The 21,859-nt window shown below is 43.7% G+C and overlaps 2 protein-coding genes across 2 annotated transcripts; one reads left to right on the top strand and one right to left on the bottom strand.

Annotated features, from left to right (window-relative positions):
• Window positions 1-6,911: 6,911 nt before the first annotated feature.
• On the top strand, window positions 6,912-13,218 carry LOC139929597 (ATP-dependent RNA helicase DDX39A). Its single transcript, XM_071922544.2, has 10 exons — window positions 6,912-6,986; window positions 8,069-8,281; window positions 8,572-8,699; window positions 9,185-9,461; window positions 9,923-10,041; window positions 10,885-11,016; window positions 11,297-11,406; window positions 11,802-11,946; window positions 12,409-12,556; window positions 12,944-13,218. Exons 2-10 carry the CDS (start codon window positions 8,074-8,076, stop codon window positions 12,958-12,960), a joined length of 1,284 nt encoding a protein of 427 aa, XP_071778645.1. The 5' UTR covers window positions 6,912-6,986; window positions 8,069-8,073; the 3' UTR covers window positions 12,961-13,218.
• LOC139929595 (CCN family member 1-like) lies at window positions 13,014-21,406 on the bottom strand. Its single transcript, XM_071922543.2, has 6 exons — window positions 21,225-21,406; window positions 19,779-19,992; window positions 17,905-18,152; window positions 16,983-17,127; window positions 16,360-16,538; window positions 13,014-14,852 (listed from the first exon to the last, which is right to left on the bottom strand). Exons 1-6 carry the CDS (start codon window positions 21,273-21,275, stop codon window positions 14,547-14,549), a joined length of 1,143 nt encoding a protein of 380 aa, XP_071778644.1. The 5' UTR covers window positions 21,276-21,406; the 3' UTR covers window positions 13,014-14,546.
• Window positions 21,407-21,859: the final 453 nt, after the last annotated feature.

Below are 21,859 nucleotides of genomic sequence, written 5' to 3'. Positions count from 1 at the left end.
ATAGAATATACGATGATGTTTAAACCAGGCTTATCTATAAAATCTCATCTATAACAGAGGAACCAAACCTCTTTTCTAAGGTAACCCATCTGGGAACATTACAAGTGAATTAATCCTGAGAAACCTTCTGCTCCCAGATTGTTTACTCCCATAACACTGGCACACCTATACCACCGGCACAATAACTTTCGGTACATCGTGTTACAGGATGATTGTGTGAAGGAATCTTTGTCAACAAGCCGGTCTCCCCCATAGGTTTCACATCGGCCCCGGTCCAGGTATCACGTCCGCGGTGTTAATCATACTCCCATCGAGTCGCCCCATGGTAAATCATTCCCCTCTGGTTCATATTACAAAAATAACAATACCTGGACTGCGCTCGTGAAATGGCTGGACCTTTTCAGAGGTGAACAAGCAATGTCTGAGCTTGTTTTCCTAAAGAGAAGAGAAAGACGGTGGTGTAACCTGCAAGATTCTTTTGGAAGAAATGGTAGTAAAAGCCATATTAGATGGACTAGCTATAGAAATGTTAGCACTGCCATATGCTTATGGAATATTTGTCCTGGCTTGTTTATCAGTGTTTACCTAAGAAAACAATGTTGGGCAAGGATGCAGATCAAATTACTATTCAAACAGGTGAATGAATAGAAAGGAAGAATACGATAATGGTCTGAAAACAGCTCAAATACCGAGATCAAAATGGGTCTGAACAGCAATTAAAAAGCTTCCGTGTTCTGTTCTGCTGAAGTATATTTTGTATGTAGGTATATCCGATATGCAGCGCCCTGAATGATGAGCTCACGCGTCAGTCAGTGACAAATGCAGAAGCAGGAAAAACAGAGATCCAGTGACAGACCGGCAGCCAACAGGGAACAATAGGCTAGAAAGAGGAGAGCGGTGGAGTAGCTGCAGTCGTAGTGAAGCTCGAGCCGCGGCTGCCAGGTCATCAAGCTGCTGCCCGTTTCCCCCGTGTCAGCACTGGAGATGAAGTAAAGCGCTGTGCACATACCAAACAGCCAGTGGGACACACAATGAGGCTGAGGGCTGCTGAGGGACAACGGCTCTTTTAAAACAAAAAAAATCAACCTTGTGAAATACTAAATCGTCGTTTTACACTTGGATCACGGTGCTACAATCAAGCCACCAGCCTTCCCCTATTTTCCCCTATCTTCCCCCGATTTTTATTGTAGTTAAGGCTTTTAAGAGGAAAAAACACTATGATTTTACAACCCAGATAAATAATCTTTTATGATTTTGTACATAAAGAGTCCCACCTCATCCATAGATTGTGCCACAAGCAAACAGCCAGCCACTAGGAAAGACTCCATCACATCTACATTGACCTCATCAATAAATAAATGCTTGATTTATACTATGAGCAGCAGCCGCACCTCAACCTGGAAAAGGATTCTCAGGGCTTTCGAGGAACAAAATGAAGCCTACTGGGGAATAACAATGATGTGTTCAAGCAATGTTATCTCCAAGTTTGAGTTGTAGACATTTATAGAAGCAGTATAAGTTGAACATAATATAATAATACCATTCCATACGATTTGTACTGACTATACAATTGTAGTTACTAGGGATGGGACGATATGTTTATCTCACGATACGATTCGATACGCGATATGGGCTTCACGATTCAATACAACCACGATACGATGTAATAAATAAAGGTTCAGTGACGACAAAGTCTGACTGTGCAGAATTATGTTTATTTCTGAGCCACTAATCTTTCTGGCGATGGCATTGGCTTGCTAGAATGTAAACAACAATTTAAAAATGTCATTACAAAGTGCAGATAATATAATTTGGATGGAGAGCTTGTGAAATTGTGATGAGCAAGCCGTCTCATTTGTGATTACTACAGCAGAATAACATCGCTAATATTGCGATTCATGTTCCTGCCCCACGATATGTTTTGTCACATTTTCGTACCACGATACATTGAATTTCGATATATCGTCCCATCCCTAGTTTGCAGCTGATTAAAAATCAAAAGGCTCCTCTTTGATTATTCATCTCACGGCCTCTATTTGCTGGGTTATGCCACTGGCAGAGTGGATGTCAGATCTCAGCGGGGGCCTGTGTAAGCTGAGGGGATTTGGGAGTGAGAAAAGGAGACGGCATCCCCCTCTCATTCGCCTAAATGACTAAAGGCAGCCCTTGTCGACTAGATCTTAGGAGGGGAGTGAGGGAAATCAACATGGTATCAGTCCGCTGTCGTCTTTGCTAAGAACTGGAAATGACTGACGGAGTCTGATAGTCAGGCTGTGCTACAAACAGCCAGCCAGCCGGCTACAGCTGGAGTGACAGGCAACAATAAACCTGGACAGCAGCAGCGATACTGTGCGGTATGAGGAGAAGGCCGGGAGATGATATCCCTGCTCCCACACACACACACACACACACACACACACACACACACACACAACTGCATGTAATACACAAAGACTGTTTATCCTGACAACACTGTCCAAGGCCTATTAGCTTACCACTCTCTCACACAGAGCTCCAACGCATAATGAGGAACAGTGGCTGCTGAGGAAAAGGTTAGCCGGAATGAGCTGGAGTGTGTTGGTGTGTCACTAATGTGTGTGTGTGTGTGTGTGTGTGTGTGTACGTGGGATCAGATAAAGAAACAATGTACTGGGTCGCTTTTTAAGATGCGGCACTTAAAAACAAGGTCACCAGGATGTGAGGATCAGATACTCGTTTCCTTGACAGTGAAACGTGTCAGATGCTGCTTGTATGCGGAGTGGATTTCGCAGATAAAGTCGGAGGGTAATCTCTTCACCGCTCATTCTATCTCTCGTAAAAAAGATATGATGAACCCATTACTCAATGGTACATGTGTTGTAGTCGTGGCGGGGCATTTAAGCCGTAGTTATAATGAGCAGCGTAAGATAATTAATTCCTTGAATAGCCCTCCCCTCATCCCTAAAAGGAGATAAAGTAAAGGCCTGGGGCATCTCTTCCATTTTGTGACTAGTCAGCTGTAACCTTCATCCTCAAATAACATTGATTCTCCTACTTTGACTCCACTTGGAGGTAAAAATTAGTAAACGCCTGGCCTACTATTTAAGTCATAGTATGTTCCATGACAAGACAGTAATTTAACTCAGTGGTTTTCCATTTGCGACCTAAAGTACTGCTGGTTTTCTGTCCTACCAGCTAGTTAATTACAGTTAATTACATTCACCTGGTGTCACAGGTGTGAATCAGTCCCTGATTAGATGGCTAGCATGAAAACCAGCAGCACTCTGTTTCCAGAAGACTACAATTGAAAACCACTGATTTAACTGACAAGCTTAACCACAGTGAGCAGGTAAGGGCTCAGTGTGTTGTTCAATGGCACTTCAACAGGACACACCAGCTGTTACAACAGTCGAACCAGCAACCTTTTCAGCAGCCATGTTTCAGAAGAAGACAGCTAGCAGAGCAGCTTTAGCCTGCTCTTCTGTTAGCCTGCAGTTCATACTTAAAGTAAGAGGCTGCAGTCCTGTTGACTGGCTTGTTTTTTGTGTGTTTGTCCGTCAGTCCGTCAGTCCAGACTGCTGATGCCTGCATGGGGAAACCTACCTGAACAACAGGCCGAGACGCGCTGCAGTCGACCGACGGCTCGGCTGCAACATCTGTGGCCAAAATGACACATCATCCCCCCTTTGCAGCATCGAATGTCCCGGCGGCTTCTCACAACAACACGATTGTGTAACGACATGAAATGAGGCCGGCGCACGAAGACAATGTGTATATGGCACATAATATGGGATGCCTTAAGAAATAGATGATATTAGGGTTTACTGTGTAATGAACGGGCCGTGTCGACATGCCGAGGCTCTGTTGGAAGCTGTACAGTGGAATTTTACACTGTGATAATTGGAGCAGGCGGATGAGGCTGGTGCTGATGGGGCTTCAACGAAGCTCAGGACGACTACTGTTGTGCCTATATGGGCCTATTTAGTTTTCACGCTGGATGCAAAGGAATAAGCCTGTGGACCCGGAGAAGAAACGGCAATATATGCGATATCATTCATACAAGCAACCATAATGCCCGTTAAAAAAATAAATAAGCCAAATAAATAAATAAATAAATGAGGAATGCCTACCTGGATTCCCTTTCCATAATCGGAGCGGTGTGTGAACTCGTCGCTCCCAGGCCAATCCGCCGTGAACGTCGAAGGTCGAGATTATCAGCTAATAAAAATCTTAATAGACCTTGCAGCGCGTTACACCGCGGACAGACACAGAGACACCGTCCAACGCAATGCCATCGCCTCCGCCGCACAGCTGGACCGGGAGCTGCTGCAAGCGGACGGGCGACGCGTGGAAATTACACGAGAAAATCTCCCTCGACAGATGTGCTGGAATAACAATAACAGCCGCGAGACAAGCGGTTCAATTGTCAGCCGGATCCTGTACGGATGGCAGCATCAATCATTAATAGAAAAATCATACAGAATGGCGTTCTTTGCGTTCTGCTCAGCACGAGGTGGGGCACACCAATCACGTCGCAGAGTGAGATATGATTGGCATGTGCGCAGCCAATGAGCTGCCCCGACTGCGGCAGCCGCTCGGAGGGACAACCAGGCAAGCCAATCAGTGTTGAGATTTATTCTGCGGGAAGGCGGGGCTCGCAGGTGTCATACAGCGGTGTGGGCTTTTCTATTGGGTTTACAGTAGTTGACCTACAGTACATGGCAACTAAATGATAAATTATGGTGCGAGATTGTCACAGATGATAAACCAATTTTAGTCAATCTTTGTGTAACTGCAGACCAATTTAACGATCCAGCTACTGGCTTTGTCATCTCAACCTCTCCTCTTCATCCTTGTGGCATTGAGAACAGTTTCTATCTTTCGGGGCTGTATTTTAAGATTTCCTTTTAGCTTTTATCTCTTTTACTCTCAAACTTGTTTTCCATTTCATTTTAGTTGCAGTTAATCATCACATGCCGTTTGCTATATTTAATTTTATTTCATTTTTTCAGTTTTAGCTTATGAGGTATTTTAGTAGTATTTCAGCAGCCATATCGTGTGTTAGTCATACTTGCTTTGTGCTAATCCGACTAACAGAAAATTGTGCTGGGATGGGCATATGTATCACTGCATTAATAATATATTCATGCAGAATTGATAAGTGATCTGAATTCTTCCTCTGTCTCTGGCACATATTGCAGCAATTTGTAATGATATTGATGTTATATTTGTAGTAGAAACACTGAATTTAGGGGCACACAGTTTATGCTGCAGGGCAGGTTTTCATAGGGCCTGGACAACCGACGATATCTCCTTTAGGCTACTTCTTGTGGAAACTGTGAAACTTGTGATATGAATGTGACATGAAGGAGGTAAAGGGCTTTCACACCTGTAATTATGCTTCAATTACACTGCAAAAATGATTGGGAATGGGTTAAGCATAAACTGAGAAACTGAGGGAGCTCTCAATAGGCCTACTATCCGACCAGACGTAATTCATATCTGTGAAACCGGTCCAAACGTATTTTAAAAAGGTGAGCAGGCTTTGAGCTACAGTAAAGGTCAACTCATCTGGCCACATATCATTTACTTTATTGCCATCTGGAGGACAAAGTTGATACTGCAAGTCCTGTTTTACACTGGAGATGACTTGAATGAATGAGCATTTGCAGCCAGCAGGGCTTACATTGAGGTGTGGAGGTTCAGTATGTAGATTAGTTTTGACCTTCCCTTATGAACAGAAACTTATGAACAGAAACTATAGCAATCGTATAATTAATTATAATTATAAATCTATAATAAAACTCAACTCTGAGTACCACAGGAAGTCCCTATAGGAATATTAAATGAATATGACGGTGTTTTTTCGTTAGGTTTGATTTTCACACAAATTTGACATCTGATGCCTTCTATATACTTGGTTTTGATCTGTCAAACAAGCACAATTTTACACCTCACAATACTCCCATTTGGAATAAGACATGTATTCTTTTTTAAAATGAAATGTTATTGAGAAGTGTTATATGGAGTGGCTTGACGAATGAGTCTGGTCTTGCATTTAATGGATGTCAGTGGAAATCTATTAGATTACAAAAGTTTCACTGAAAAATATAATGTTAGTCTACATGTAGCCTACCCCAAAGCAACCTATACTATCACCAAAGCGATTCCTTTGGGAATGTTACATTTTAAGATGATCGATCTGTTTAGTATGTAAGTATAACTGTATAGCCATTTAGTTGTAAAGATCGAATTTATGGAATTTTCATGTCCAACAAAGATGTGAATTTCTCTGTAACAATTTAATCTTAATGGGAGTAAACACTAAATGCCGGTTTATAATGCCTATTTGATTCTATTCCAATTTTTTTTTTTTTTAATCTATCAAACACACTGGAAACATTCATTCCATAAAAAGATCAAGCTGCTGAGAGGTTCGTTCTGACCAACTGACTGAATCTGACCAATCACAGCCTCTGAAAAATAGAGAGCGGTCCTTCCGGAGAAGGAACTACTGCTGCCTTCAAGTCGCAAATATTGTAATTAATGGTGCGTACCCAAAAGACCGACCCAACAAAGTGATGCATACTAAGGGGGGAATTGCCTAGATGTCATGCTTAGGGGGCGGAGAACATGGAAGCTTTGTCAATGATTAATTTAATCACGTTTTTTTTTTTCATTTGTGTATGTATATAGGCATAATTACTAGCCAATTGCATGTTTCTATTTTCATTCTATAAGTTACACGTTTTACAATGTTACACATTTTCATCCGCTTATTCTACCTCTGTCACGCTTGGTCTAGCCTATATAAAATAAAACAACAGTCACCAAAAACTCTTTTGCTACAGAGTCCATTTTGTTAAGCGCTTGAAAGTACAAGTCGTACGAATTCCGAAACTAGAAGCCGGAGTTTACGAGGTGTGCCTGAAGGCAGCATACATGTGAATTTGCTAGCTCGCCAGTAGCACACATTGACATCGGCGGACATAAAATATCACCACAAGGTAACGTTACATTGCTTTTGTACTTTTCGCACGGAACACACCAATATGTGTAATAGATCCAGAGTAATTTATTTTCATTCTCAATGAAGAAATATTTTAAATCATTTGTCTTAATAGCTAAAGTTTATGTTAGCTAGAGTCGCTTCGGCGGCTATCACGTTAGCTAGCTTTAGCTTCGGTTTGTTCGTTGTCATCGTCGCAGCCGTGTTGAGATTTAGCAAGTTCTCTACAGTTAAGCTTATCTACATAGAATATTTTGTTTCTACTAATTATTTATCCGATTTGGTTTGTGGTCTAATTAACGCTATAGCGTTATATAAGGTACTTATGTAGATGTGAGTAGCGTCAGCTTAATAAAGACTGGCCAGCTAGCAGCTAACTAGCTAACTAGCCGGGTTGAATGAGAGAAAAGGAAAGAGTCCATTGTTTATGAATGGAGTGCCTCTGCCGGGTCTCAGGCCAGTCGACTATCATTTTGAGTCACCATAGCCATCATCGTTTCATCGAAATTGGTCGTTACAACTAAGGTTGCTGCAAAAATATAAATGTTTCCTTTTTACTAACAAGAATCCATTCATTCTGATCGGTGAAACGCTGCTGCGGCCTGCAAGGCAAATGTTCCCTTGAACCCTTGCTGCTGCTGCTGCTAACTAGCTAACGTTAATTTCTGAGACGGCTCATTAGGTTCATGCTCATTCATGCTCATTTTAGCTACAACTGTGTTCACTTTAACTCATGAGACTGTAGTTAAGATCATTAACAGTGAATGAGCAATGCCCTTAACTGTGTAAATAATATGTGAAACAATGATAATGTGGCCTTATCTAGAGGTAGAATAGATTTATTGAGAGAGAACTACTCACTTATTTGATTGTTTCAGCATTTTAAAGCAGGAGTTGCCAATCTTTTTTAACTTTGGTCCCAAATTGAGTTAAATGGTGTCTTCCATGAACCCAGGCACATGGCACATATTAATACTGTTATTGCATGGGCATGTACCTAAAACAGGCCTGTGACCCAGTGTATGGTTTAAGAAAAGCTGTTCTGTGAGACTCACGCCCTGATTTAAATGCTCTCCGCAGACAAAATGGCAGAGAACGACGTGGACAATGAGCTGCTGGACTATGAAGAGGACGAGGAGCCACAGGGAGCCCCCGAGACTGTCGCCCCCGCAGGCAAGAAGGAGGTGAAGGGGTCCTACGTCTCCATCCACAGCTCTGGCTTCAGGGACTTCCTGCTCAAACCAGAGCTGCTCCGTGCCATCGTCGACTGCGGTTTTGAGCATCCCTCAGAAGGTGAATGTTGCTGAAGTTAGACCGGACAACTAGTTTGGGTCTTATAGGTGTATAGCAAACTCTTGGACATAAGGACTATTACAAAAACATAGCCACTTTAAACTTATGGGAACATTATTTTTAGTTGTGTAGATGTATTGGAGTTCTAGAGATTTGAGAATTATTTTTTTCTTGCCCTGTACCCGACACAGATTCCCATGTGTTTGTCTATTGCATCCAGACATGGTAATTTAATCATCACATGTTCTTGAATTTGCCACTCACTTCTCATCGCTATTTTTTTATTTCAGTCCAACATGAGTGTATTCCTCAAGCCATCCTGGGCATGGACATCCTGTGCCAGGCCAAGTCTGGTATGGGAAAGACAGCGGTGTTCGTACTGGCCACCCTGCAGCAGATAGAACCTGTGGATGGTCAGGTGAGTTGCTCAGGATACTTTCATAGTTTGCTAACTTGTCTTTTATACTGAATGATCATTAAGAGTGCACTTTATTGAACCCCTAGGGGAAATGATGCCTCTTCTACATTTGTGTGTTCTGTCAAGGTATTATTTCCCACTAGTCCGGTTCTCAGACCTGGTCACCACCCTGAATCAAGTGCTGTTGTCACTTGCATATCATCTAAAATAATTTATCTGAATGCATATACTATGATTTAAGTACTGCTAAACTTTATCCATATGGCACTTATGTAAAAGCAGAGTCCACAAACTTCTTTATGAAGAGGCATAAAATCAAGTAGCAATAAATATAAAATTTGGGCATATAAACATTGACCTTGTACTTGTTTATGGACGTCACTTAGAGCGGATCAAACTTTTTACTACAATGAACAAATGCAGACGGGGCACTGCAAGGTCAATGACAGTATGTGAGACTAATCTCCTCATCTCCTGTACACTAGGTATCAGTCCTTGTGATGTGCCACACACGAGAGCTGGCCTTCCAGATCAGCAAGGAGTACGAGCGCTTCTCCAAGTACATGCCCACTGTCAAGGCGGCCGTGTTCTTCGGCGGCCTGGCCATCAAGAAGGACGAGGACGTCCTGAAGAAGAACTGCCCCCACATCGTCGTAGGAACGCCAGGACGCATCCTGGCCCTCATCCGCAACAAGACCCTCAACCTGAAGAACGTCAAGCACTTTGTCCTCGACGAGTGCGATAAGATGCTGGAGCAGTTGGGTGAGTGTGGGGAACAGAAGTGCGGAGGCAGGTCGCTGTGTTTTTAGAGGACTCTGTAGCTTTGAACAAGGATTATTGTTAAATCTAAGTGAGAGGCATCCTGCTGGCTCAGCAGGGTAAGGGATTGTTCAGTGAATTCATGACCGTAGTATGATCTGCTCTCATTGCCTCCTATCTTTGCAGTCTTTCTCCAAGGCACACAGTGTATTAAAGCTGAAATAACATGAAATTATAAAGTGCTGTCATTGCGCATTCGGTTGTGGGAATAGGTTGTCTGTGGGATGAATATCACTATAAACTCAAAGTGAATGTAGTGATCTGCTTCCATATTATACAGGTTAAAAAGGCTGATTGTCACTGACCTAGCCATAAGCAGGTTAAAGGTGGATTTGCTGAATGCTGCCAGAGCGAAATGCATTTTGTAAAACTCGGGCCATGCCATCTGTTCACTCCTCCCACAGACATGAGGCGTGACGTCCAGGACATCTTCAGGCTGACGCCACATGAGAAGCAGTGTATGATGTTCAGCGCCACGCTAAGCAAGGAGATCCGCCCCGTCTGCCGCAAGTTCATGCAGGACGTGAGTTATCGACCAGATTCACTGATGATTCAGCTAAACCTGCTGTTCATATACCTACAGACCTATATCTAAACAGTATATTGCCTGGTTGAGTTTGCATGGTTTCTGTATTTTCATCCAATCAATCTGATCGAACATGTTCCAACTGCGCTGATAATTCCCAAGAAGCACAGCTAGCCATAGAATTAGTTCTAGCCGTGCTTGATTGGTTGCCATGCCAACTCAGAAATAAACCAGTGAAGTTGCTGGGAATTCTTTTTGTGGTTTACCCTGTTTCTTATGTATTTACGTTACTTTCAAGAAAACTCTACTTCGCTGCTGACGATAGCACCCAACAGCATTGCGTACCTATTGCATTACCATCACAGTAAAGAAAATTCTCTTGGGTAGTTGTGTTATATGAAAGTCCACATGGAGGTAATCTGTTAGTAAGGCTTTTAGTGCTGGTAGTCAACTCCCTCTTTGCTTTGCCCACTTGTGGCTGTCAGTGTCATAAGTGGCCATTCCTGGGGGACAAAGTGATCTTCCTTGGCAGATTTAGCTGGGTCAGGACGTTCACTCCTCCTGACTCTGCTGCTGTCCAGGGGAACAGGCTCCATGAAGCCACAGGCACAATGTCTTTGTCAAAATTTCAAGTAGTTCAGAAAATTTAATGAGAGTAGAGAGAAATCAAGTCGTCACATGTAGAGCTCAGCAAGACTTCAACCATGGGAAGCTTCTGATATCGGCTTATCTGACCTGCCAAGTGTTATTCGAGGATGTGTGTTGAAGGGTATTTAGGTTTTCCTTTTTGTTTTGTATGAGTGTGTGACTAACGTTGGGCTCCTCTCCCTTGCTGTGCAGCCCATGGAGGTGTTTGTGGACGACGAGACCAAGCTGACGCTCCACGGCCTGCAGCAGTATTACTGCAAGCTGAAAGACAGCGAGAAGAACCGCAAGCTCTTCGACCTGCTCGACGTGCTCGAGTTCAACCAGGTACACTTGGCACTCATTTTGGACATCTTGGGTACAATCTGGTATATATATATTTATGTAGGAATGTAGTATCATGTTTTTAAACGTTATGATACAGCTTTTTTGTTGTGAAATAGGCTTGTGAGCTGAAAAAGTTGCACTACTGGTTTAAGTTTTGTTTCTTGTCCTCTAGAGGGAGTTTGTGTTATTTTTAGATCGACTGTGTATCTCAAGGCAGTGCTTTTGCCTTCCCAGCGAAACAAAAGCACAAGCCTTAATGGTTTCTCTTGGTTCCTATTAGGTGGTGATCTTTGTGAAGTCGGTGCAGCGCTGCGTGGCTCTGTCCCAGCTGCTGGTGGAGCAGAACTTCCCTGCCATCGCCATCCACAGGGGCATGGCACAGGAGGAGAGGTGGGTGCTGCTGGAGGCTTGAAATTCACATTACAGTTCAGGATTTGTTCGGTTTTTTTTCTTCTTCCAGCATTCCAGGCTCTTTGGACTCACCCAGAACTTACTAATTAATTATCTAAATGAATCTGTCAAACACGCATCATCATCAAGGCACCCTTTTGTGTAGCTTTTGTGGTGCCACTGTGGAAATGACTTTCTAATATTGTTGATGTACATCATGCTCAGCATCATGCTGTGTGTCTACTGAACTAGTTGAGATTTTCCCAGCTGTTGTGTGGGAAAACGAGTGTGTTTTGAGAGGGTGGCAGTGTGTGTGTGAGTCTGCCTCACACTGGGACGTCCTCTCCTGCTTATTCCCCTCGTTGATGATGTTAACGCTCATCTCCCTCCCCCAGGTTATCCCGGTACCAGCAGTTTAAAGACTTCCAGCGGCGTATCCTGGTGGCCACCAACCTGTTCGGCCGAGGCATGGACATCGAGCGAGTCAACATCGTCTTCAACTACGACATGCCAGAGGATTCCGACACATACCTTCACAGAGTCAGTCCAGCTATAATATAATATAGTATATAATATATTATATAGTTTATTTTACATAGTGTACATCAGGGATGGGTATCTTTTACACATCTAGGGGGCTGTAACTTGTGCCACCATCACTAAAACAAGCCTTATTTTTTATAAATGATATGTGCAGAGGACACAGCAACATGCTATACTGTAGGAATATTGTTTTGTGAATCTGTAAATTGTAACCTGGTTGCAAGTCATTGGATTTAATATGAATTGCTGCATGTAATTCACCTTAGTCAAAGATTTAATTATGGAAAATAATCACATCTCATAGGGTTTTCTGTTTATTTGGACATACAGCTCCATTTCATTTCCAATGAAGATCTTGTATTTTCCTGGTATTTCTGTTCTCCCGGGTCACATTCCTGGTTTCACTCCAGCGGAGCCCGTTTTGTGTTTTGCGCCCTGACCTTCTCCTCTGCTCCTCAGGTGGCCCGCGCCGGCAGGTTCGGGACCAAAGGCCTGGCCGTCACTTTTGTGTCAGACGAGACCGACGCCAAGATCCTGAATGACGTGCAGGACCGCTTCGAGGTCAACGTAGCAGAGCTGCCAGAGGAGATCGATATCTCCACCTACAGTAAGTGGCACTTGGAACTGTCCTGCACTTAATGCCCATTACATCGTCCTTCACAGTACAACTGTGACTTTACTGGATGAGTAATCGGGCTGCGTTTCGCTTAATCTGGCTTTAAATCTTTGCATATTCGACATAAAGGTCATCACATCTTTTTTCCTTAGATATGAAAGGTGATGCATATTTAGAAAACCTGCAGAGGATTGGCATAGTTCAGTCCCTTTTTATGGTAGAACCTTGTGTGCAAATAGTGTTATATTACTCAAAATTCCCTCTGTATTGCGGTTGGGCTTGAAAAACATTTTTGTAAAGGGAGCACAATCCGACCTCTAGTAATATTAGACGTGTCTCAGAAAGCTGGAAATAACCCCCCTCTTTTTCTCCTTTCAGTCGAGCAGTCCAGATGAGTCTGACGTCTCTTTTCCACTGAAGATTGCGTGTGGCCCTCGGTGTCGGTGTATTTTTGTGGAGATAAAAAAGGAATCTCAACATTTATTTTAAAGTCCCCCTCCCCCTACGTCCCTTTGGAAGTTCGTAATAATGCAACATTTTTTTTTTTTTTAAATTTTATCATGTCCCTGAGGGGTGCTTGTTTTAATGCTTTTCCTTGTTATAACCATGGTTGTATTTTTGGGTTAATGAAATAAACTTTTTATACCATGTTATTTCACTGTGTTGGGTTTAATTTATTAAAAGGTACACATAAAGTTAGTGTTTTTATATAGTGTGCCTTTTGAATGTAGGTAAACATCCTCACAAGCAGAGGGCACTGTCATAGCTTGAATATCTTTTAGCATGTCACTATTTCACCAACAGTTGGCTGCTATGTAATGACTGCCAAGTGGGATAATTTGAAACTGTACAAGTTGAGTTATAATAAAACCTCACATGAAACCTGAGCACAGTGGCCAGTTGTATCACATGGATCGACCAACGTGAACTTGTGACAGTTATAAAGCCCTGCTGTCTTAATCTATGAGGGTGTATCCTTTACAACATGTAGGACAAGAACACAAACATGGGATCAAAATAAAGAATGTGTATTTACAGAATACAGCGTGAACAAATTATTAAAGACTCCCAAGAAATACAGATTCACATAAGACATTTACTAATTTGCATTTGATGCACAAACAAGAAATCAGATGTCATAGGGAAAAAAAAAGTTGGTATTGGTCCAGTCCTTGCTGAACGCTTGTCTCCGTTCCAGATAGCGCTCCTTATCGTTTAACAGTCTGTGAGCTAAAAGGAATCAGGCTATCATTCATTGCCGTCCGTAAATCTACTTTTAGATGGCTTGTCATCTCAGCATGATGAAAACAGCTCCACCTTCTGTGCCTGCATTCGTAACATGCTGTGCTGATTTTGTATTAAGTTCCTCTGAATAAAGAAAGAAATAAATAGTCTGTTTTCGTCCACATTTTGCTTCGTGCTCCGCTTGGAGTATTCCGCATAATGCTGCCCGTTGCGGCTAATGAGTCATTCTTACTGACCGTTCTCAGTGCATTGTGGAATATGGGATCATAAACACCGCAATCCCATAGAGAGTCTAGCGCACTGCCGTCAAAGTTGTAGTTCATATGCTTCAGTGCTGAACAAAGTGCCTGTTGCTCTTGTCTTGTTTCACCCCCTCAGGTCGGTCTGAAGGCCTCGAAATGTCCCTTCACACCTGAACCGGCAGTCGGTCCAGGGTGGTGGAAGTCCAGGGGTGCCTCAGGGCTCGATTTTGGGGCCCACGTCTGTTTGAACAGGAGCAGGCGAGTGTACATTACAGCCCGCTCCGGTCACACATATTACAATGCATTTTGCCTATATGATAGTGAACAAACCAGGCAGGCCCTTCAGGATCAATGCCTGTGTTCACGGTCTTCACCCACTTGGAGCCAGATGAGCAAAAAGGCCCCTCGTCTTGAAATGTCTTCCTTCGTCAGGAAAGCTGAATCGATTACCTCAAAAAACAAAAAAAACAACAAAACCCCCCACCCCGTCCTTTCTAGTCGATGAACTTGTGGGTGTCCCCGTACATCCAGTGCTGCGGAGGGAGGGCCGCTTCGTTGAGGTGGCCGCAGTCGTCCCTGCATTTGCATGACTGGACGAACATGGCCGACCTCTGGAAACGCTCGCCGTCCGGGCAAACGAAGGTGACGGGCACGGTGCGCGTGCGGCGCGGCGAGCAGCAGCGGCCGTCGGTGCACACGCCACAGTAGTTGGGCCGGTAGAGGCGGACGCTCAGGCATTCGCCGTAGGACAGGCGGACGGGTTCCGGGGCTTTGTGGGTCGGGGAGCACTTCTTCCCTTTCTGCGGTTGGAAGATAAAGAAGGGATGAGTGCTATATGAAGAAGGACTAAAACCACATGAATTAATTAGCGAAAGGTTAGTAGTGAACTAGTGTGTTAGCCAAAAAATAGTTTTTATGAAGATGTTTTAAAGTGGCAACATTGTCTTCCATCTCATTTGACATAGAAATAGTTTATTTGTATTTTATCCAGACTGAATAATCATCAGTTCAGTGGCTCAGTTTGCCCCCAAGCGGCTCAATTTACCCCCTTGCTAGGATCAATTTACCCCCAACCTGGGGCAAATTCAGCCAAGGGACCATTTTTTTTAAGAAGTTGTATTTTCATCCTTCTTTCATTTAGCTGCATTCTTACTAGTTCATTTGAAAGTCAACATCCTGAAATGTGGGTGGAAGCATTTGTTTTCGCTCTGTCTCATGTTTCCTTGCCAAGATAACATCTTGAGTAAAAACCGGCTCATCTTACCCCGCTCTCCCCTACTTGGCCACAGCGATCGAACTCACCAAAGCGAGCCGTTTGACGCTTTTCAACGTAAAAAAACAAAAAAATCTAATAAGCTTTGACTTTTACGTGTCCCGCCCTTTTACATAACAGCAGATTTTAAGCGGCTTTGCACTCAAACTCATTAGTCTCACATTAAGAGGACCAGACTTTCAGCTCGCCGCGCCAAGGCAGGGACTCAAAGAGAGGGATTACTTTGAGATTTGAGTGATTAATTTGAAGATTAAATATTTACTTAACAGTTGAGTGTACTTTCCCCCGTTAAATAACAACACATTTACACCTATGACCCTCCTTGGCACGAAACGCTTTTACCTCACTAGAGCAGAGGGAGAGAGAGAGAGAGAGCTGCCAGTGTGTGTCCAACATCGAGGATTAATATAGACGCACCACTTCCCTGGGCTCTGAGTACACAGACAGGGCCTAGCTATGGACAGTTGCTTGGCAGGAATGCCGGGGGTGGGGGACTATATTTAAAAAGGCGCCTGCCTGCCACCAAAACACCACTGAGTAAATCTGCACTGCCCAGTTCCCACTGGATGTAGAGCCCCGGCTTCCCAGAAGTATCCTCCCGCTAAGATAATCTCTGTTCTTTGGCTTGGAATGAAGACGGCCTTAGCACTTAAAGGCATATTTACTATATTTACTCAGGACCAGAACATCTGATTTCTAGTTCTTTGCGGCACAGATTTGGTGTTTTCAGCCTCTGATCTTGGGGAAATGGGGAAAATGGGCACAGGTGTTGTGTTTCTCCCTGTGTAGATAGATAAGGATAAAGATAAGTGACATCATTGCTTTTTGATAAGCGTTATCATCAGAGGTTGTGTGGGAGATAAGTGGAGTTGTTTTGATAAGAAGTTATCACGGCAATAAGGTGTGGGTGGATGACCTATGCTCTTAAATGTCTGTTATGGCATTCTGAGCCAAACGTTTACCACACATGATCTCTCTCTCTCTCTCTCTCTCTCTCTCTGTCTGTCTGTGTCTCTCTCTCTCATATCTCTCACCTTGGCGGGGATGGTCAGGCCGTGGCACGGCCGCACGGTGCATATTCTGGTCTCTCTCTCCAGCTTGCACTGGGCGTTCTTGTTGGTGATCCGGGAAGACACGCCCATCCCACAGCTGCGGGAGCACTGGGACCAGTCGGTGGTCTGGACCGCACACTTCTCCTTCAGGTGGTTCCACACTGGGGAGTGCGAACAGGGGACAGGGAAGGAGGGTGGAGGACAGGAGGGCAATAATTCAATAAGATGGTTTATTGTCTTTCAGTAGAAGCCTATCATGATGAAATGATGATATGGGGTTATTGCAGTACATAATTCTGTCTAAATGGATGATGAAAAGCAATGCTAATGAAAATCTGTGATGTGATGAACATCAATTTGATTATATAACGTGATTTTTCATATATTGTTATATATATCGATACTAAAATAATTTCTTTTGATTATTGTGATATTAATTTTGTCTAGCCCTAAGATTAGCTGTTATAAACACCTATATTCAGGGTGCGATTTGAGAGAAGATAAGGGGAGACTGCATCCTCTTAAGTTTGAAACTGCCCGCACTCAGAGAAAAGTGTGTGAGTGAAATATTGATAATGAGCAATAACACTCCCTGCCTCTCTTACCAGGCAAGTGTTTGTGTCCGTGCTCGTCCTCCCAGCCGCTGGGCTTGCCCTCCGCCAGCTCGTTGCCCAACACCAGTTCATTCCCAGGCTGGTGTGGGGCAGGGTGGTGGGGGGGGCCGGGCTGGCGCTGCTGCGGCGGAGGCACCTGCGATGAGAGACGAGATAAGGTGAGATAGCGCTTTTGTGTTGGCGGTTTATGTGTGCCGCTGCCATGTCTGTCTGTTGTGTGTTTTTTCCACACCGTGTTTTTATCACCGTGCTGCTGCGGTTATCAAGAGGCAAAATCCAGGTCAGTGAGACACTTCGCTCCTCTGTGCTATCAAGATTCACCATGACTTACAGCACTACAGCAGAAAATCATGTCTGTTTATTGAGCAGTATCTAATCAATATAAGGAAGTAAGTTCTATTAATATCAGTGTAACTTTATCTATGAATCTTCACACCTTAGCTGCAAATTTTCACACAACTCATAATCCTCTTCACACAAAGCTGTAAGTCATTATCACAACTAGATAGAAACAGAGTAGAGTTATGCGTTTCTCAAAAAACAACAAAATATGTGATAGAGTACAAGGCAAAGATGTCTTGTTTTGTTGTCAGAATACAGCAAACCTTTAATTAATGGATATATTTTAATGTCACATTTTTCTGAAATGTGTCTTTCATCCCAATCAGCTTTGATTCCCATTAAGAAGATATCACAGTGGTAGTTGGTGACAGAAAAACTGTTGCAAAACGCACAAATCCCTTTGCCCTATTCATGATACATTGCTTATGATTGCACCTCTATCATTTGGTATTGCACAAGCCTCTGAACACATACTGCAAAATGGGTTGCTTTCATGTCATTTTGTGGCCCTCAATGGCTGCTGGATGGGAGCTGTGACACCAAGTGACAGCAGAGGATCAAAAAAACCAACCTGATGTTTGGGTGGCAGGCGCCAGGTGCCCTTATGGCAGTCCACAGTGAAGCAGCACTGCCCCGGCACCCTGACCAGCCGCGGGTACGGGCAGGAGGGCGAGGCCGGCGGCAGGCGGTTGTCGCAGAGGGGAGCGCAGCCGACGGCGCCGTCGATGCAGGTACACTGGTGTTTACAGCCGGCGCGGAAGCTCTCACCGTTCTGGTAGATCCTGCCGTTGTACTCGCACGTGCGTCCCTCCAGTTTGGCTGGAAAGACAGGGAGAGGAGAGATTACACATTATGGGAGGTGTGACCAAGTCCACTTTGCTCGAGTCCCAAGTCAGTCTCAAGTCTTGAGGCACAAGTCTCAAGTCAAGTCTCAAGTCTAAATGTGGAACACCAAGTCAAGTTCAAGTCATTAATGTCAAGTTTCAAGTCTAAATGTGGAACAGCAAGTCAAGTCAGAACAAATCAAGAGTCCAGTATCAATTTAATATCTTAAAGAAAATGAAATATCTAGGACTTTTCAATACAATATGGTTTTAATAGGATAAAAACTTGGTAAGAGCATCATGAGCTTGATTTCTATAATCAGTTTCAACCATACAAATTCAGAAAAAAGAATTTAAACTCAGTCGTCTGCTTGAACAAATCTCATCACTTTCAATCTAAGTAATCTAAGTAATTTATCAAAGTACAAGTCACAAGTCACCAGAACCCAAGTCAGGTCAAGTCTCAAATCTTCTCTTCATGCATCAAGTCAAGTCTCAGGATATTAAAATTGTGACTCGAGTCCAAGTCATGTGACTCGAGTCCCCACCTCTGACTTCACATGAGACCAAATCAAGGTAGTGAGCTGCAGACAGCTCATATACACAAAAACGAGGCTGTTGTGATGCATAAACCAACGAGCAACAGGAATATTCTGGGCACCATCTATGGGTTAGGTATCTCAAAGATGACATGTCTGTCAGTTTCTACAGACAGAAGGCGTGTTTTGACGTCTAAAGGCCCCTCTCACAATCCTAGCTATGTCTGAAAGGCATCCGCACACATCCTCTCATTTCAACAGCTGAGACGAACCCTGTTGTGCCGCTGTTTTCCCGTGACTGGACCAGAACGCACACAATAACCCGACACCGGGAGCAGCACCAGCACACAAAACCAGATGGAAGACCGCCGAGATCTGAAGGTAGTGGGGTCAGAGAAAGGTTGCTGGAAATCGGGAGACAGAGGGAGTCAGACTCCTTGTCAGCGCAGCATGGAAGAAGCTTGCTATTCATAGTTTGTGGGGCAGTCCTGGCATGGTGCAGATGGAAGGTGTATTTTTATCTCTGAGACCCCCTTGCTCGCTGTCATAAGGCATCTACTACTCATTAAAATATCCCTCTCCTCCCCTGTCACAATGTGCCACATGCTGGAGTTGATGTTGAATTTCATCACATGGCTGGTTTGTTGGGTAAAGGGGAAAATGCACGTAAGCTGATTTTTTGTGTGCTGGGGTTATGGAAAAAAGACTGAAGCAATGTAGTCATAATTAGGGGAAAGAAGGATAATAACATAGAAATACTGTTATAATCATTGGCAAATTTTCCCATCTACAATACCTCATTGTTCCTCAGGTATCGTGACCTTTTGACTTATACAGCACTTTGGATTCATTCATTTCAAATATAGGATCACTATTCACATGTGACCTACTTCCCAGGCAACAGTCTACACGCCCATGACTTATTGGGTTGAAATAAACAAAGGGGGCATGGTGGAAACAGTCTTTCCCCCCTCATTAATCTTTACTTTTAAAAAGGCGGAAGCTGGCAACCATTTTGCTCTAACAAAGGGGGGGGGGGGGAATTCCTCCGCACACACACAATACATTCCCTCCTTCCTCACCTCGACAGATGCCCCAGGCCATGGTCACATCGTTGCCGTAATTACACTCCAGGCCCTTGTGGTGGTCGCAGGGCATCATGGGACTGCAGTCTTGGTCGAGCTGTGCGGCGCACACCTTGCAGCACCCGCACCCGTCGGGCACGGCGCTCACCCCCGGAGGGCAAACCAGAGGCTCGGCGGGACAGTCGCACGCCGCCGGGCAGCCGGCTGTCACCTGGAGGAAGGAGGAGAGGAGCAGAGAGGGAGAAGGTATCATCAGTCAGGACCCAGAATGATGGAGGTCACATTTTATGATCAATTTTCAGTGGTTTGTCTTCATCCCTTCATCGTGGAACATTTTCTGTATGTGGGAGACAATGGTAATGGTAGAGAAAATGGCAAAATTGGAGACAGTATGAACCCCAGTTCTTTGCACAAAGGCAATCAAACATCTACCATTCAGCTACAGGTAAAGTCTCTCAGACAGGGATATGCTGCTACACACAGAGGACTTGATTGATTATGTGCTATGTGTGCAGGGAAAATTCAGAAGCACAGTAACTGTATGACAACCAATCTGCAGAAATATTCCAGAAATGTTCAGTACACAAGTTTGATTTTTGTTCCAACATCAAAGCAGGAGGGAGAGCTCTGGCAAACGTATCTGTTTCTTATCCCATAGGTTTGCGACTGATTTTGAATTCCTCCACAGACAAAGCAATGCGAGACAGCGTACAGTAAGTCAAGTCACTGCTGGCCAGTCATCCCTGAGTGTCTAGACAGCTTGGGTCTTGTACCCAGTCCCCTGCCGACTTGTGATTTGAGTCATAGCCCGGCACCAGAACCAACTTGTTCCACTCAGTAGAAAGGAATCAACAAGTCAATCATACTCTACATGCACAAGCCTGTTGCAAAACCACTAATATAGCCTTGCAGATCATAGACAGCCCCACTATTAGTAAGGAGAATCAACTTTAAAAAGAATATGGTCTTATTTCCATTGCTATAAGCAGGGATGTAGTGGAGGATAAACTCACCTAAACTCAATTTACCCTCCTTTTTATTTGTCAAATAGAGTTGACCCACTTTTTTGAGGCTGACAGAAATCATTATATAAATTCATAGTACATATCATATATCAGAGAGTAGTATCAGTCTGATATAGGCTTCATGAAGATAGGGTGTTTGAAGGGAAAAAGCATACACTTCTGCTTTTCTGAAAGTGAAATTGAATTTTGTTTATCTTGGTGGTTGTTTATGATGATCACAGACTGAAGGTCATAGTTTACCCACCTTTTACATCACTGACTATAAATATTTTATCTTAGCACATCCGTAACTTAGGGCTAATTAGAGCTCACTTGCTCCTTGTACATCAACTAATTATAGCCTGTCAGCAGACTTTTGATTCACATATAAACCTACATGAGCTCAACACTGTGGTCAAACTGTAAAGAAACATCTTACCTGAGTGATGACGGCTGTTGTCAAAAGAGTCAAATAGATCAGAAACGCCATGATTATGACAAGATAAAAAATAAAAATACCAACAAAGCAAAATTAAGATTTTTAGGCTACAGTCCACTGGATGATAGATAGTCTTAAATGCTCTCACAGAGAGTTTCAGACAGTCGCGAAAGTGCTATTCCTCCCTTTTATCCCCTCTTTGTAGTGCTAACGGGTAAATAACTGAAGTCTAATTTATACTACTAGTAGCTGCGCAGAGGCCCCGCCCCTCGGCATTTGTCTAACCAATCAACACGCGGGCAGCAGTCCAGACATCCAAATGGGCGGGGCTTTACGGCGGAGGGGAAGTTAACTGATTGGTGGGCGTGTTTTGGAATGAATGCAGCCATTCATAAAAGATGCCGGGCCGCTCTGTATTTATTTTATGAGTTAAAAACTAAAACGTAACCGGCGCTTTCAAGTCACACTTAGGCACATTCCAGCCTTTGTGGCCACCACTCTTCTAACACCAAGTAAATATACTCAGCTGGTCGGCGAGCGGGCCAGACAGCACGGTCACATTAATAAGACCTCCACCTCAGGAAAAAAAAGGGGGAGGAATTTCCTCTGTTTTTCCAGACCAACGTAAAGGACAG

The sequence above is a fragment of the Centroberyx gerrardi genome, chromosome 3 (assembly GCF_048128805.1).
Source record: "Centroberyx gerrardi isolate f3 chromosome 3, fCenGer3.hap1.cur.20231027, whole genome shotgun sequence".
NCBI classification, from domain to species: Eukaryota; Metazoa; Chordata; class Actinopteri; order Beryciformes; family Berycidae; genus Centroberyx; species Centroberyx gerrardi.
This window is presented reverse-complemented; position numbering and strand designations above follow the sequence as displayed.